At 43.3% G+C, this 17,805-nt stretch overlaps 1 protein-coding gene across 1 annotated transcript in view; it reads left to right on the top strand.

Moving 5' to 3' along the window:
• Positions 1 to 7,071: 7,071 nt before the first annotated feature.
• galntl6 (polypeptide N-acetylgalactosaminyltransferase like 6) overlaps positions 7,072 to 17,805 on the top strand; it is a gene marked incomplete at both ends in the record, with an annotated part of 170,284 nt that continues 159,550 nt past the window's right edge. Inside the window, one exon of the mRNA XM_080534934.1 lies at positions 7,072 to 7,206. Within this exon, the coding sequence (XP_080391060.1) occupies positions 7,072 to 7,206 (135 nt within the window). The remainder of the gene's footprint in view (positions 7,207 to 17,805) is intronic.

The raw sequence follows: 17,805 nt of genomic DNA, 5'->3' as shown, positions 1-17,805 counted from the left end.
AGGGAAAGTATTGGTTCATTATAATATACAGTGTAGTATATCTTGGAAGATGGGAGTGTGCATCTACCCACATATAGATGTGGGTGGACACACATACTCCGATGGGAACGTCTGTCTCTTCAAGAGATGTGTCGTTTGGATAAATTGGTGTTATTGTCATCCAGTATTTTGATGAGGCCTGAGTGCTTCAGTTTGGACCGGCTGATGACACAGTCTTGAAAGAGAACCAATATGGATGTTTGGCCCCCATCCACTCGATTTCAGTTTTCCATGATGATGCAATTATAAACTTTATGAACGTTACTTTTTTCATGTGCAGTAATAGTGAAGGTGTGGAAAATAAAATGTATTGCATTTCGAAATGTACATGATTTCTCGCTGCACAAGAGCAAATAGGAGAGAGGAGACATATCCCAAAACCCATTATCTGCAACTGTCTGAATCTGGCCCTCCATACTAATAATAATAATACAGCCCTGTTCAGAGGTCAGAGGTCAGATGGTCATGGACACAGAGATGGAACCCTGTTCCTGTAAAGAATAGCTGAGGTCAAAAGGTTAACAAACCTGCCTAGTAGACAAGAGCTGAAAAAATAGGGTCTCTAACCTTTAGATCCCTATCCACAGAAAGCTATTAACATTTACATCACAGACTATTTTAGTCATCAAATTACTGGTAAGCTTTCATAGATCAAAACAAAACATTTCTCTCCAGTTTTTGCTCATATTTCAAAATCAGAGGGTAGGGTAATTGGTTTTCCGCACTGCAGTATATTACAGCGACAGCACAAAGCAATAAAGCAGATATCATACACGTTTCACCTTGGAGAGATATTAAGTCACTTTTTTCCCGTCCACCAAGTTATCTCAAATGTTTAATTTGTTCCATTAAATTGCCTTTAGATTGAGATGGCTTACTCTAGCCTGTCACATCAAATATGCTGTAGTCAGTGGCTTGATGGATTTGTTGCGCTGTAGTAATTACAATGAAAAATGGAGCCATTTCAAGACTTTAGGACAAAGACTAAATTAATTGTCAGAGTCGCTTGGGCTGGAACTCAAGCAGACCCGCCCTTCTGCACTTCTGAAGTACTTACTTTTGGTGCAATGGTCCAAAATAAATTGACATAATAGTTCTGGCAATTTTACAGAACCTGCTTCTACTGTAATACCACCAGGTACACTGCCATCGCAGTGGCGCTTCCAGATTTCAGAATACAAAGTGTGTGTGTGTGTGTGTGTGTGTCAATGTGTTTGTGAGCAGCCAGTGTAACATTCTTCTTATGGTTGTTCAATCAAATTCGATTGTCAAATAATTTCTCACTGTTGCTGTAGTGTTGAAGGCTGATGTCTTTATTTGTCCAGAGAGGGACACAGAATGTTTGTTAAAAAACGGTAGCTATGGGCAGGGGTGGGCTCAGCCCACCCAAATGTGCGTCTTGCGTACCCGAAGGTATTTATTCATTTTTTTCCCAGAATTGTTGATATTCCAGGGGCGTGTTTGAATGTTTGATCTCATAATTTGCATTTACTGTAGGTCCATACACTATGTCTATCGATTTAGTGCTGCCGCTAGCGTTCCCCCCCTCCCCCGTTGGCCCTTCGGCCCGTCGGCCCCTGCCCACGCAAGGTGTTGGTTCTGGCGCCGGGCCTGTCAGACAGATGGTGCTCTCATTTGAAAATAACAAGGAGTTGCAAAGATGACAAACTACAGCTCCAGCCAAACAAGAGCTTTTAAGTAAAGTTTGTCCGGTCATCACTTTAAAAAAATATTAGAGTGGATAAGCATGATGCGCAGAATGATAATCTTATAGCATACACAAGGAGTGAATAGAGTGAATATTGTCCAAAACTAATTTACAACCAAACCATAACAAAGCACATTTGGAGCTCAAGAATTCCTTCTTTTATATGTTCAACAGTGTCAACTTAAAGCTTTCAACGGGGCTTACACGCCTAAAGTAAAAGACATGCAGTAATCCTTTCACACATCTGACCTTTTCATTCCATCGGGAAGGGGAACCTGCAGCACAATTAAAAAGATGGATATCTCCATCACAGCGAGTAATGAGAGGAGTTACGTGAAATAATCACAGCGTCGCATCTGGCTCTGCCACCGCCTCAGAGGCAAGGGTTGGCGATAACGGTCGTCTGGGGGCTCCTTCTCCTCGCCATTACAACTTCCACCCCTGTCCTCTGATCTTAACTGTTTAATGAAAGCCATTTCGTTGATGAAAGCGGTATCTTACCCAGGTTTCACTGTTGAAATTCACCAGGGAACTGAAACACAGGCGGCTGTGGTGTCAAGCTGCTTGGTGCAGATGTGCTTAATCATAAGCCCATACCTAAGCGTGTTATAAAGGTGTCATCCTTATGGTCCTATGCATGCCATGTGATGTGTTATGAGCAATATTTTACAGATTTTTATAGGTCACAAAGCTATAATAATTATAAGTAATGTGCATGTCAGAAGATATTCTATATTGTTTATGTTATTAGCAGCTACAAAGATATTCCTGTCATATTTTTGTAAGCTGCCACAAGGCACCAGCATACACTAAGTATACATTAGATACCATAAGCAGACGTTAGGACTATAAGTTTGAGTAAGTGGGTCATTAGAACGACAAGTATCATTAGTGCTGACTAGTGGTCCTCTGCGGCTCAGTTGGTAGAGCTTGGCGCGAGCAACGCTTACGTTGTGGGTTTGATTCTCGCTGGGACCATACATATACTGAAACATGTATGCGCTCACTGCAATGTAAGTCGCTTTGGATAAAGACTCTTTGGTATATAGACTATAGACTGCTGACTGGTGAGTGCTTTCTTCATGAAGGCCAACTGAAGTACTGCATTGTCGGTGCTGTTGCTGCTGTCCAGGGTCCTGCACACTCCACACTGTGTGGGCCAGCCATACGCAACAGCTCTGATAGTAATTGCTGTCCAAGGTCCTGAGCACTGAGCAACTCAGGCTGCATGATTTCCTCTGATTTGACATCCTCCAACCAACCACTCATCTATAATGGAAGACTGTTTGCTGTTTGGTGGGAGGAATGTGAAAGGCTTGCATTTCCTGAAGTCTTTAAATATAATAACAATATATGCCATTTAGCTGATGCTTTTATCCAAGGTGACTTACATAATTTTGCCATTTAGCAGACGCTTTTAATCCAAAGCGACTTACAATTACAAATTACAGGGACATTCCCCCTGGAGTAACTGAGGGCTAAGTGCCTTACTCAAGGGCACACTAGTAGTGGTGTGGTTTCAGGCGGGATTTGAACTCACAACCTTCCGATCACAAGTCCAACTCACTATCCACTAGACCACCACTACCCCTTACATTGCAGTGAGTGCATACTGTACATTTCAGTATATATGGTCCCAGTGGGAATCAAAGCCACAACCTAAACATTGTTAGCACCATGCTCTACCAACTGAGCCACAGAGGACAAGTTCCTTTCAGCCTACACTGATCCTACTTGATTTGACAATTTGCCGCACTGTTGGTACAGTGGTGTGTCTGGTTAATTAGAGTTTTAATTTGCAGTGCACCTTTGATTATGTAGAGTTTACATGGAATCATGTACAACAATTATCCTGTTTTGTATGATGAATACAAATAGCAAATTAATACTGTAATCCTATCTGACAAATTGATTGTTGGATCCTCTCCCTCACAACCTTGCAAAAATAACTAGGGAGGAAAGATTGTAGAGGGCATATCGCATTGGAGAGAAACATTTTTTTTTTCTTCTTTCCGTGATACAATCTTGTTAGTAAGAATTGTAATCCCAAACTCCCTCCACTAGCAGAAGCAGAGGGCTTAAGTCAATGGAGCCTAACAACCGTTGCTGTGGAGTTCTCCAGATCTTCACCCCAGAGTGCTTGTTACTTGATGCTGTGCTGTCACCAAGTCTCTGATCTTTCCTCCATGCATTCCCTCTGCTTCCATAGTACTGTGCGATCTGCTTGGTCTACCATTATCAAACTAAAACTTTGTGTGCTGTGCTATATTACACTATTATTACACAATTATTTTAAACTTTTACTTAAAGACTGGTATTCACATGGGATGCATGATAGTGAAAGTCTCAATACTTTAGGGAAATGAAATGAAATGATACATCGAAAGGACATTAAACTAAGATATTACGATGGCTATCATAATTTTAAAAACTTTATTAACAAAGAAAATAATTACATTTGTGGTTTTCTTTTATTGCTAGTGCGTTTGCCACTATCTTGCCGATGATTCGCAAGGTATTCTGGGAGATTTCTCATAACACTCGGTTTTGAGAAAATTCTTAGTTTGAAGGGCTATGTAGTGCAAAACGGATGCGTAGGGCTCAATTATTGGGATTGGGCTCTGATCAGTACAGACTTTTAGATGTCATGTTACAAAGTCTTGATCAGTATAGACTGTTAGGTGCAATGTTACAGGTCCTGATCAGTACAAACTGTTAGTTCTCTAAAGAAGGACACCCACTTGCATAATGATCAGTTTGTCACAACAGGCACTACTAGCGTATGAACTACAGCCCCCTCTGTTGGTACAATAGAACAGTCAATAATCTATGCATTCAAGACATAAAGCCAATGAGCAAAACCTCATTGGCGCAAGCACGCACACAGGAGATCCCTGTGCATCTTAATTGATCAAGTTCCTACACATCTTAAATACACAGACAAAATACAATGATACTCCTCTTTTTGTCATTTGAAACTTCGTTTTGACAGTTGGTAAGAGAAAGAAGACGCTAGATGAGGCGCAAACACAGCATGGATAGTAGCAGGATCAAGGCCCTCCCTCTAGGGACCTTGGGTGAGGCAACAGAAACTACTAGACTCAATCTCAGGCATCCTGACAATCCACTTCTACCTTGCCTTCAATCAAGGATGAGGGCATTCAATAGTACGATAAACAAATAGTTCAGAGAAAACCTTCCCTCATGTAAAGCAACCCACGCAAACAGCATTCCATCAAAACTATGAAGTGCATTTGATTAGGAGGCTGGCAGCTTTGTGGGGTTCAAGGAATGTGAAAGTTGAAATTGAAAGAGTTGTGAGTACATGTACTTGAGAAAACCACAGAGACACAACATCACCTTTGAGCTTAGCACACTGCAAACAAACAGAATGCATAAATCAAGACTGCCAGAGTCTCATAGACAAAAAATAGGAGAAAACAAGAGCAACAACAACAGGAAAATACTTTTTAGATGGAAATTGACTGTCCAAATATGGGCCAAGCCTTATGGGCCAGTGTCCTCAGACCCAGATTAAGTCTAGTCCTCGACTAAAAAACACCTTCAATGGAGATTTTCTATTGACGGTGTGATTTATTGCAGGACTAAGCTTAATCTGTCTCCAGGGAAACCACCCCTGTGTGTCACATACTGTATCTGTAAAACATGGTTGGTTCTCAAACAACCATTAGTGGGGACCAATTGAATTTCAATTGAGTAAGTAAATTGACATAAAAATGCAATTATTTAAAATTGGACACGTATCTTCAATTTTCTTATCACTTATTTATCACTGACAAAGACACACTTTTCAAGTTCAAATCAAGTATTTTAATAGATGAACAAATCACTCCTAATTTACCTGAACTCTGCAAAATATAGTAGTCACACATTCATCTTCAGGTTAATCCTACAGGATATGTTACAGTCTATAAAACAGACCATGGGTGCTATATAGGCTACTGTATAATCCACAGAAAGAGCATCAAACAAGTTAGAGCCTATAATCAGTGCCCCGATAAAAAAGAATTCTGATTCTGAAAATAATTCTGATTCTGATTATCCTATAGAAGCCTATGCCAGAGGGACATCTTGCAAATGACCTGGCTTGTAATTGGCTATTTCTTGTCATCACATATTCCCTTTCTATCCACTTTCAATAGGCATAATCATGTCAGTATATATCTTACATATTTGATTCATGAAGTGCAATACATAAGCCTGCTTGTTAACTCTGAATTTCAACACTTTATGCGGTGTTGCAAAACAAAATTTGCGATACTAAGTGCACCAGCCATCCAAGTAATGACTGTGCTGTGCTTTGTTCCCACGGCGCCTTTCCCGGTGGTGCCGTGGTGCTGTGGGTCCGCTGCTGTCTGTGTGGAGTCGTGTCAGCGGGAGAGGAGCACTGCTGTCCCACACCTCGACTCGTCTCTGAAGCAAGAGATATTTGTTATGCCCGGGAGAAGTAGGATATTTAGCTCTCCAATGTTTATGATTTGGCGTGTGCATACCGTCTTCAAAGATCCAATGGTTGGATGTGACTGTGACACGAACTGTCAGATTTGCAACAGGGATCGCCAAGGTCTCCTCGTTAAATGCGCAATGCACGTGGTTCATAACCGCAATATCTAAAGCCTGTATTGAGGGAGACTCCGAAAGAGGAAGAAGAAGAAGGAGGGGGAGGAGGAGGAGGAGGAGGGGGGGGGGAAGAAACATAATTTCTCCTTCGGCAGCAGGAGAAATGCAGCTCGCCAAGGGTTTTCTTCGTGAAGAGCGCGAAACGAGCTCGAATTCCCTCACGTGCGGCGCGCACCACCGGAGATAAAGCTGCTCCGGAGCCTCGATTATATCTTGATTTACCACGGACACCGGGGCGGACAGGACCACAATAACCCACGTTAATGAGTCAACATGCAAATACGCACCGACCGCAAGTCCTGTAAATGTCTTTGTTCTGTCTGTTGAATTAATTGTCGCTCCAAGTTGGGTTGTCGAAGCGAAATGACTCGGAATCTGAGAGGTGTCAGTCACTAGGTGGTGGTCATTTCTCCTTTGAATTGACTTTACTAGTCCGCTCTGCATTACAGTATACCCTGCTGCGATAACTTGATATGGTAGGAACCGTTGACTCTGTGTTCTTTGTTTACCAGCAGTAATCTTTATTCCCGCATCTGTTACTGTTTGTTTTAGGTGAAAGTTTGTCAACCGCCCCGGGGAAGGTGCTTCGTGTAACGGACAAACACATTTTGTCCACAAGCCAAATACGGACATTGACGTTTTTATTTAACATCTTGGATTGTAATCTCACCTGCATGTCCATCATGAAGAGGAGGCAAAAGCGAGTGTTGCAGATGGCCTTCGTGTTCATGGTGGCGTTGATATTCCTGCCAAACGTCGGGTTGTGGTCCTTATACCGGGAGAAACACCTGATGAAGTCTCACGAGGCCGGCGAGCAGGTAGGTCAACTTTTGACACGTTACAAGCTCTGCTTGTTCAGTCCGGTACTTTCGTTTAGCCTTTATCAACGGTTACGGTTTTTAAAGTAAATGTTGAAGTTACTTATTGTGGATGCGATAGGCCTGGTAATAACCTACTATGCTACACGGTCACGTCTCCTAAAACTGAAGGTTATGACCGCGCGTCAATCATCTCATTCATTGCTGTCAGCCGCCGCTCTCGATGTCACGAGGGCCGCTCAATAAATAACCGATAGGCCTACTGAAATAGTCTGCGTGCAGAATTTATGGGCGCATTACACTACATGTGTTCATTTACATATTCATACTTTTACATAGAGAGTATCATTTACATGTTCATACTACTAATTTACATGTTCATTAAAACTCTGCTCTTGACATGCATGTTATACACAGTCACAAGGAAGCATTGGAATTGTATATATATATATATATATATAAATATATATTCGACAACATATATTTCAGAGATGACTAGCCTATTTTTCATCCTCAAACAAGTATTGAATGAATTATGATCTTGCACAGCAATTAAGATCCCATTTGGTTAAGGCTAGAGACTGTAATTTCAGCCTAATCATCCAAACCACAGTATGATTAGCCTGTTGTGGATGCTTTAATGCATCTCCATGGTTGAATTACTAGTGTGTATAGCTGCAGATTCATTGTATTACAGTAGGGTGAAAGTTGCAAACTCACCTCTATATGTAATAAGTAATTGCGTTCTTGTTTGATGGTTATTATGTTGTACAACAGTCAGACATCAACTACAGTGGCTACCACACACACAGCTTTTCAGAACCAGTCACGTTCATCGCTATAAGAGAATGTTTATGTTATGATAATATTGATGCTAAAATCTTGGATGAAACTTATGAAACATAAGCATTCTCTTGTTCATATTATGAAAGAGACTGGTTCTAAAAAGCTGTGTGTGTGGTAGCCACTGTAGTTGATGTCTGACTGTACAACGTAATAATATAATAATATTATGAACAAGACCATTCAAAATGCAGCCTCATGTTACAGTAGGCCTCCATCAAAGTGTCTCTGCTGCCCCTCTTCCAGTATGTCGCCTCAGTGCGGATCACATGACCGTGCTCTCTGTGGTCTGTGGCTGATAGCGTAACGGCATCAAGGCACCACATCACCAAGTTCTCTTGACTTGTGATAATCACATTGAACACCTACAGCGGTTTGCTAAGCGAGGGGAACGGTGTAGTTTCTCTGGATTCAGCCGCAAGGCCCCCCCTGCCTGCAGGACCCCCCCCCCCCCCCCCCCCCGCCTGCAAGGCCCCCCTGCCTGCGGTGTGTTCCAACTGTTAGCGCTCCGTTTCCAGAACAGCTCGAGTACGTTAATAGCATCTTGTAATTGCCTCTTTCTCATCTGATTGTTTGCATGGCAGTTGCCCCCCAGGCCGGCCCGCCAAACAAAGCTTGTCACTTCATTACAGCGAACTCAGCCGGGTCGCGGCTCCGTGCGAGGACAGGAACGGAAATCTCAATGGTCATCACGTCGGTGCTACGTCCCTCTAATTAACTCTCTCCCTCTACCTGATCATGACTCATCACGAGGTTGTCTCTCGTTCCATGCAGAGGTTGTCTTCTTGTGGGGCTACTCTCTCTCTCTGTTTATTTAAATTTGAAAAAAAACTAAAAAAATACTGACCGAGAGGGAGTAGTCATTAATGAGAGGACATGTTCAGCAGGTGTGCTAACTTTAGATTAGAGCAGGGGAGGCTGGTGGAGGTAGACATTGTAGGAGGGTCTCACTGTAATGCATGGAATGGGATGAGGAATGGTTTCACGTACGTTTGATGCCATTCCTGATTCCATTCCTGTATTACAATGAGCCCATCCTCAAATGTCCAGCTCCACCAGCCTCCCCTGGATTAGAGGTGGTGTTTTTTTGTATTTTTTGATAACCGTTATGATGGATTTCTCTTTTTGCTGGATACGGTGACGTCACCTGCCCTGCTGTGTCCCAATAGTCTTTCATCTATTCCTCGTGTCCTCTCTCCTTGCATTCTCATGTCCTCTCCCCTTGCTTCCTCATGTCCTCTCTCCTTGCATTCTCATGTCCTCTCCCCTTGCTTCCTCATGTCCTCTCTCCTTGCTTCCTTCTCATACTGGAGGAGCATGTCAAAGACGAGGATTCTCGGATGTTCTCCTCTAATGCGTTTTGAGAAGGAAGGGAGGAATAGAGGATGGGAGAAAGAGAGGATGGGGAATTAGAGGAAAGGCTTTGGCACTGGTTGGTTTTCAGTGCTTTCTCAGATAATAATATAATAATATATGCCATTTAGCTTTTATCCAAAGCAAACTTACATTGCAGTGAGTACATTTTCAGTCCCAGCGGGAATGAAACCCACAACCCAAGCGTTGTTAGCGCCGTGCTCTACCAACTGAGCCACAGAGGACCACAGATGGTCCAGATTATACACACTTATAACACACCCTATACAATCTAGAAACGTGGCCATTCTCCTGGACAACGTGAGTGTCAAAGACATCCAGCAGGTGTTTTGTACTCTCTCAGGTCAGTGGAGAGAGTGAGGGCTCATGGGCTAAAATCGTCTCAGTATAAAATATAGATAAACACTGTAGAAAACCCCTTTGGTTGTGACCAGCAGGTCCCCCAGCCAGCACACTCACTGGCTATCTGGTGAGTTCCTGTTCCAGGAGCGTCCAATCGTCAACAAACAGAGCTGAAAGACGGGAGCATATGCTTGGAGGGAAGCGGCTCATCCTCCGTGGCGGAGAGGGGTTGGGGGGGGTGGAAGGGGGGGGGGGGGGGACAGTCCCTGGGATCAGAATAAATCCCTTCATGTCACTATGCAGCTTCCCGGTCTCGAAAAACTTGCTCGAGTTTGCCAGCCCATGACAAGGCATCCCTGAGGCTTTTATTGTGCCATTTGTTACCATGGTGAAATAACAGGGGAATAACAGTTTCCTGTGTTTCTCACAAGCCAATTACCAACCAGAGTGGATAAGACTGAGCCATAGCAAAGTTTAGATTTTTGGGGGGATTTTTGGGTTTGGCTTTTTTAAACGTAGTCACCATAGTAACGATTATCTGTTTGTCTGTTGTTGTTTTTTGTCTGTGTTTATCATGACATTGAAGGTGGCATAGACGTGGAGCAGGTCCTCACTGTCTAGACAGACAGACAGACAGACAGATAGGTACTGTATTGATCCCCGAGGGGGAATTCAGGCGTTACAGCAGCTCAGACCACAAAACAACAGCAACAAAATAAAATGACAATTGAATAATAGATTAAAATAAAATAGATCAAAACTGCTTGCCATAGATAAAAATAAGATAGATTAAAAGTCTGACTGCCAGGAAGGAGGTAAGATCGGGAGATTTGTCCTGATGATGTTGAATCCTGTTAGAAATCATTGCATCGATTGTTTGCTTTATATGCAAGTTTTGATCTCTTTTTGAAGAGATCATACTGAATCAGTTCTCTCTTATCCATGATACCAACATGACAGGAAATTGATACAATGTAAAACCACACTTAGTATTTTGCTTTTCTATCAATGCTACTCACTCACACACACACACACACACACACACACACACACACACACACACACACACACACACACACACACACACACACACACACTACTCTGGCTCTAACCTGTGACAAGTTAATGTTATGTGTAATGGGACATCTATGCCAGATTGATAACTGTGATATCACAGTACGCAGTGGCAATAGTAGAGGCAGTGGATCAGGAAATCTGTCATTACGATCAAGTGCATCTCAGGGCAATGTGTCGATAGGCCTGCTCACTCGAGCGTCTCCGGCAACAAGGCATGGCTGAAAGCCGTGTGCTGAAATTGCAGGGAGCAGTATAATAACATTGTGGAAACGATAGAAGATGTATAGCCCACCAATAACTGAGATGGAATACACAGAAGCTGTCAAATCCCGACAAGCTGAAACAATCTGCTCTTCTCCTTCCACTGAGAGAGAAAGTTGATTCCTCCCAGCCTGGATGTTGTTGTCAGTACCCATTTGGGGAGAGAGTGACAAGTGGAAGTGCCAAGCAGTGATTCTAATTAGGCTACCCCGCGTTGTCATTCGGACCAGATGCATGATGGCGATGCACACGCCACGGCTGACAACCGGGGGGCTCGCATGAACGGTGCGGTGAATAATCCCAACTGAAACGGGGTGCGAACAGACAGACAGAATATTTTTGAAATGACTCTGCGGAAGCCATTGTCAGTGCAAGCTGGGACAGAATTGGTTGAAAAGGCCATTTATGATTAGTCTTGTAGAGCTTGTCACAAGGCATAAGAGATGTCGGTAGAGGGGCACAATTCACTGTGACACAAGGAAAGACTTCAATTCTGAGCAGTAATAGGTTGCTGTGTTCGTACCAATTGAATTGTGACCATTTTATTTGACAATAAATAAGAATTGTATTACACAATTTTAATCTCTCTGTCTGTGCACAGTACCTCCCAGACTTATATTCGAAAAAACGACATTGGTCTACGCTGTGAAGAGGAACACATTAGGAGTTTTATAATTAAACTGAACAATGTGGCTTGAATGTTTTGACTCTTACTCATGGAGTGTAATTTTTCTAGCATTTTCATTTCAGTTTTCTCATATTTACACCTCATTACCTTCTCTCCTCTCCGTTAAGTTGTTTTTCTGTGTTTTCTATTACCGAATGTAAGGCAAGGCAGGCAAGGCAAATGTATTTGTATAGCATATATTCGTACAATTGAATGCAAATAGTCATAGTGCTTTACAGAATGATACATACATAAAATACTTTATGTAAAAAGTGCAATAAAATAACAATTAAAAAGTTCCAATTTAAAATCCAAAATAGAAAAACAAATCAGTCAATGTAGTCAAAGTTCCAGCATCAAGCAAGAAATATATTAGAACTGAGCTGCAGTGTTATTCCAAAAAGTCTGAGTGACTAATTAAATTGACTGAGGAAGTGTATCATGTGTTTGATACTACTGCTCATTCAATTCCATGCATTACAATGAGCCCGTCCTGCAATGTTTACCTCCCCCAGCCTCCCCTGGTGCCTCCAACCTTCTTCACTCAGCCACATTCGATTTTAAAGAATAACGTTCATTCATTCTTATTTTTGGGGGGTTTTCTTTCACTTTACAACACTTTCCATAATTCTCACCTCTGTCCATGATTTCAGCTCAGTGTCCCTAACTAAGCTCCCTTGTTGAACTGGAATATCTCAGCAGGAAGGTGATTTGTTAACCTGATTGGTCAAATCAGATGTGCATTCTGTGCTGAAGAGAGGAACATTGACTATGTTTGTTTCCTTTGTCTCGGGAAATCAAAATAGCATTTAATATGGAGCAAGTTCCTGCCTTTATGAACCACACATTTCTTTAGGGCATTTCTGCCTTTTTTGGGATAGAGACAGTAGAGATTGACAGGAAGGATGGGTGAGAGAGGAGGGATGACATGCACGATTTGTTGTAAGTCGCTTTGGATAAAGGCGTCTGCTAAATGTCAAAAATGTAAATGTAAATGTGAGAATGTCCACGACAAACGATATGTAACCGCATAAGCCTAAAATAATGACAAAATTGTATTCTCTACTAGAGCAGCAACATCTGTTCAGCTTCTGTAATGCCTTCATTTTCCCTTGGGGATCAATAAAGTACTTCTCTCTCTCTGTCTCTCTCTCTCTCTCTCTCTCTCTCTCTCTCTCTCTCTCTCTCTCTCTCTCTCTCTCTCTCTCTCTCTCTCTCTCTCTCTCTCTTTATCTATCTATAGTTAGAAGCTCTGCTAGAAGTTTGAGGTAAATACAGCCAGATCATTCAGGCCTATAAGGTTATTCATTGTATGTAAGTTATCACACAGTGAATTAGTAATTGCTTCATACTGTACATAGTGATGAAGTTAAGTGTTTGAATTTTGTTAGTAACAGTTAGTAACAATTTTGTTGGTAACAGAAACTTACTTTCAGTCCACACACAACTACAGTGTAAAGTGGTGAAGGCTGGTTGAGGTAGAAATCGGAGGACAATTTCTGCCTCCGCCAGCCTCCCCTGGTGTACAGCAACGTACTGCAAAGTGGTATTTACAGTATAACTCTACTAGCGGTAGCCTCACTTAAATCAGGGATGAGGCAGCTAAGTTGTCATGGATGATCTAGGCTTGTTCACGTGTGTCATCAGTCTAGTGTTGCTTCTCACTACATGATGGTAATGTCATGTAGACGGGGCCTGACTAGCCCCTGGGTCGTTCCACTGTCCCCCCGAGGAGGCGGCTGAGTAACGGTCGTTTGAATTGGCAGCTTTGACGGACTCCTCCACTCTGCTGATTGTTATTCAAGGGGAGCACGGCCTCTTGTGTTTTATGGTCTCGATCTTCTCCGTCGCCACTGCGTCCTCAGATTTACGGCGTTAAAACCCACCGAGCGCAAGGTGATATATTTGTCGTGGCTCAAACATAAGCACAGTCAAACGAGACAGTCAGTTTTACAATATGGCCTGACAGAGGGTGTAGAGATTAGCATAGGTATGAAGGGTCATTATACGATGCCTATTAAGAGGCAATCCAAAGTCTCATCAATTAGGTCCCCCAGGGAGAAGGAGATCATGCCGGGGACTGTCTGCCCACTCACTGAGAAAACATGAAAAGCAAATATTGTAAGCAAGCGAATATTATTCGATTGGGAGCATTATAATTAAAATAATAATCCATTATGGGATTGTTTACCCCTGAGTTCAATTGAGAGCAGATATCGACGGCATGACGATATTTGCGGTATTACGGTTCTGTCTCAAAGGAACGTTGCAGACTTCATCAGAGCGTGGAGATGAAAAATGTGATTAGAAATGATTTGTTGGATTCTCAATAACAGTCCTGGCGGACGGCAAATCGATATCCGTGCTTAATTGATTCACAGTGAGTTGCCAGCAGCCGAATCTCTAATTAAATCAACCATTGTTTTCTTCGCAGTATGAAATTGAGTAGAATTCGATTGGCTCTGCGGGGGGATAAAAGGATGCCCTTGTCTGTGGCCCATTGTGTCTGATAGTCAATGAATCTACGACTTTGTGTTCTGCTGGGTGTTATTAAGTTGTAGCCTCTTTGTTGTAGGAAAAAGCTCGGCCCCTACTTCAAAGTGACCCCAGTCATGAACAACGACGACTGGTACACCTCAAACCAAAGACAATCAAAACAGACGTGCAATGCAAAGTAATGGTAGGGTCCCTCATTTGATCAGAATCAGAATTATTTTTATTGCTAAACTATTTGCACATAGAGGAAATTGACTTGGTGAGGTTGGTGCATAGAACAAAAGGATAAAACAACAATATAATAAAAAAACATATATAAGCAATTTAATAAAACTAAAAAACTAACGGGCCAGTAGAACAATAATTATGTAGGCTGTAAATTAGAGAAATGTAAAACTAATATAGATGACTTTGTCAGTTGTGAGTGTGTGTGTGTGTGTGTGTGTGTGTGTGTGTGTGTGTGTGTGTGTGTGTGTGTGACGGACAGACGGGGGTAGTGGAGGTCCCAGAGTCAATGCGAGGCAGAGGGCTTGTTTGTGAGGGGAAGAAACTGTTCAGGTGGTGTGAGGTTTTGGTCTTGATAGACTGGAACCTTTTTTCCGGATGGAAGACTTTGGAAGAGGTGGTGACCGGCGTGGGAAGGGTCAGTGGTTATCTGTCCTGCTCTCTGCTCCTGGGTGGAACAGGTCCAGGACAGATGGCAGGCTGCCGCCGATGACCTTCTCATCTGACCGAATAATCCGCTAATAAGAATAAGAATAAGAATAAGAATAATAACAATAACAGTGACAATAACAATAATAATAATAATAGTAATAACTATAATAATAATAATAATTATTATTATTATTATTAGTAGTAGTAGTAGTATTATTGTTATTATAATACTAATTATAATTATAATTATAAATATAATTCCGGCCATCAACCTGTCCGACATGTCATCCCTCCTCTCTCACCCATCCTTCTTGTCAATCTCGACCGTCTCTATCCCAATAAAGGAGAAATGCCCTAAAATACATATTTAAAAAGGGTCTCTGGTTTCATGGATGGAAATTAATAGATGTTATTTCTCTGTTCCGTTGACAAACCCCAGCCTCTTCCCACTAATTCACTGCACATGAAAAAGCCAGGCTTCAGTGAAGGTAGTCGACGGAGACTTATTAGGATATTTATTAGGATATTTCCAAATGATTTCTACTGTATTATCCAATATAATAAGAAGCCTGCAGTGCGTTTTTGATTTTTCAATGGAGGTAAACACAGACTGGCTGTGATGAATGAGCTCTCTGTGTTGTCAATAGATCATCATTAGTGCTCGGGTCTCAACGTCCTTTCTACTCTCTACTCTCTCCTCTCTCCTCTCTCCTCTTTCCTCTCTCCTCTCTCCTCTCTCCTCTTTCCTCTTTCCTCTTTCCTCTTTCCTCTCTCCTCTCTCCTCTCTCCTCTCTCCTCTCCCCTCTCTCCTCTTTCCTCTTTCCTCTCTCCTCTTTCCTCTCTCCTCTCTCCTCTCCCCTCTCTCCTCTTTCCTCTCTCCTCTCTCCTCTCTCCTCTTTCCTCTTTCCTCTCTCCTCTTTCCTCTCTCCTCTCCCCTCTCTCCTCTTTCCTCTCTCCTCTCTCCTCTCTCCTCTCTCCTCTCTCCTCTCTCCTCTCCCCTCTCTCCTCTTTCCTCTCTCCTCTCTCCTCTCTCCTCTCTCCTCTCTCCTCTCTCCTCTCTCCTCTCCCCTCTTTCCTCTTTCCTCTCTCCTCTCTCCTCTCTCCTCTCTCCTCTCTCCTCTCTCCTCTCTCCTCTCCCCTCTCTCTTCTTTCCTCCCTCCTCTCTCCTCTCTCCTCTCTCTTCTTTCCTCCCTCCTCTCTCCTCTCTTCTCTCTCCTCTCTCCTTTCTGCTCTCTTTGCCTTATGAATAACTGGCTTCAGAACCCGGAGAAACAACCTGAATGTGTGTGTGTGTGTGTGTGTGTGTGTATGTGTGTTGGAGTACAGCCAGTCTGCCTTATGAATAAGCGGCCGCCTCAGCCAGGAGCTGTAGTGTAATCTGGAGCAGGGAGACGTGGGTGAAGGAGGCCATATTCTGTACTGTACAGCAGCACTGCTGGCTGTCAGGCCGAGGAGAGAGGACCTGAGAGAGACCAGGCAGCCCGTGAGTGAGTGGGTGAGGGTTTTACTCTGCCCGTACAGACAACCGGGACCGGTATTATTCTGTTTGTAAGTTGGGAATCTGCGGTGGTCTTGATGGTGGGGGTAGAGGATGGCGGTGGCCCTGTGTTGCCTGATGGCAGACAGAGGAGATGTGGGTGACAACAGGGGGAGGGAGGTGTGGGCCGCCGCCGCTGACAGCACCTCCCACGGAGACAAACTGTGACATACGACCGAGGTGGGCAGTGAGATTGCGTGTGTGTGTGTCCATTTGTGTGTGTGTGTGTGTCTCCATTTGTTTGTGTGAGTGTGTGTGTGTGTGTGTGTGTGTGCGCGTGTCCATTTCTTTGTGTGTGTGTGCGTGTGTGTGTGTGTGTGTGTATGTGTGTGTGTGTGTGTGCGGGCGCGTCCATGTGTTCAAGCGTGCATGGGGGCCGGGGTGGTTTCGGCTGCCAAGGCTTTTTGATTCCCCATTAAATTGTTTGGAGCTGAGAAAGGCTCTCTGTCACACTCCATTCTCTTTTCCCAGGGTGATTTTAAACAGTCACACAGTCCTCCTGCCAGTGCCCGCTCTGCTGGCAGTGTTCTCGCCACAGATGTGGAGATTTACTGAGACCCTCGCCGCGTCTCGGCTCTGCTGGTTACACTGACAACTTAGCCTAGGCCCACATCTCCAGTTTAATCACTTTCTCGCCAAGTGGCTTGGACGGTTCTCAAGGCTTATTACGACAACACCACAGAGTTTTTCCCTGGCTTGCTTTTGTGTCTGTCTTAGCCTTTGCGTAAGCCTAGGCCCGGCAGACACTGTTTTTGAGGTAAAACAGCTTTTTGAAAGAAGCACTACACAAATATAATCAACCGCACATTACAAATAGATTATATTGATTGCTTTGTCCTTTTGTTGTCAGATAACACAGCTGTTATTCATGCGCAAACATATGTTGCCTGTTAGCTATAAGCCAGGTACAGTAAAATCAGTCTGAATCATGAATCAGAAGCGTGGTTGACGCGTGGCTGTTCACAGTGACTCTGAGGGTCATTAAGAGACAAGCTCCTTTCTCCTCTCTCTGCTCCCGCCTCTGGTTCCCAGTTATTTATGGCATCATGTCCGCTCATACAGCCGCTCCTCTAATTACACTTAGCCTTCAAGATTAATGGAGGGCCTCGGCCGGCTGCATCTGCCAACGTTACCTTTGTTTCACCCTCCTGATGGATGAGGAAGGCAGCAGAAAGGTTTCTCTAGACCCCCTCCTCCCCTCCTCCTCCAGACATGGGGGTGTGGACCAGTGGTGGAGCAGGTCACAGGCTCTGGTGGTGATTCTTGTTCACCAAAACACTGGTCCACTGTTGAAGATGTGTGTGTGTGTGTGTGTGTATACATGTGTGTGAACAACAGCAATAAT

Source organism: Nansenia antarctica (assembly GCF_963989245.1).
Source record: "Nansenia antarctica genome assembly, chromosome: 6".
Classification (NCBI taxonomy): Eukaryota; Metazoa; Chordata; class Actinopteri; order Argentiniformes; family Microstomatidae; genus Nansenia; species Nansenia antarctica.
The sequence above is the reverse complement of the archived record's forward strand: the minus strand, read 5'-3'. Positions and strand labels throughout refer to the sequence as shown.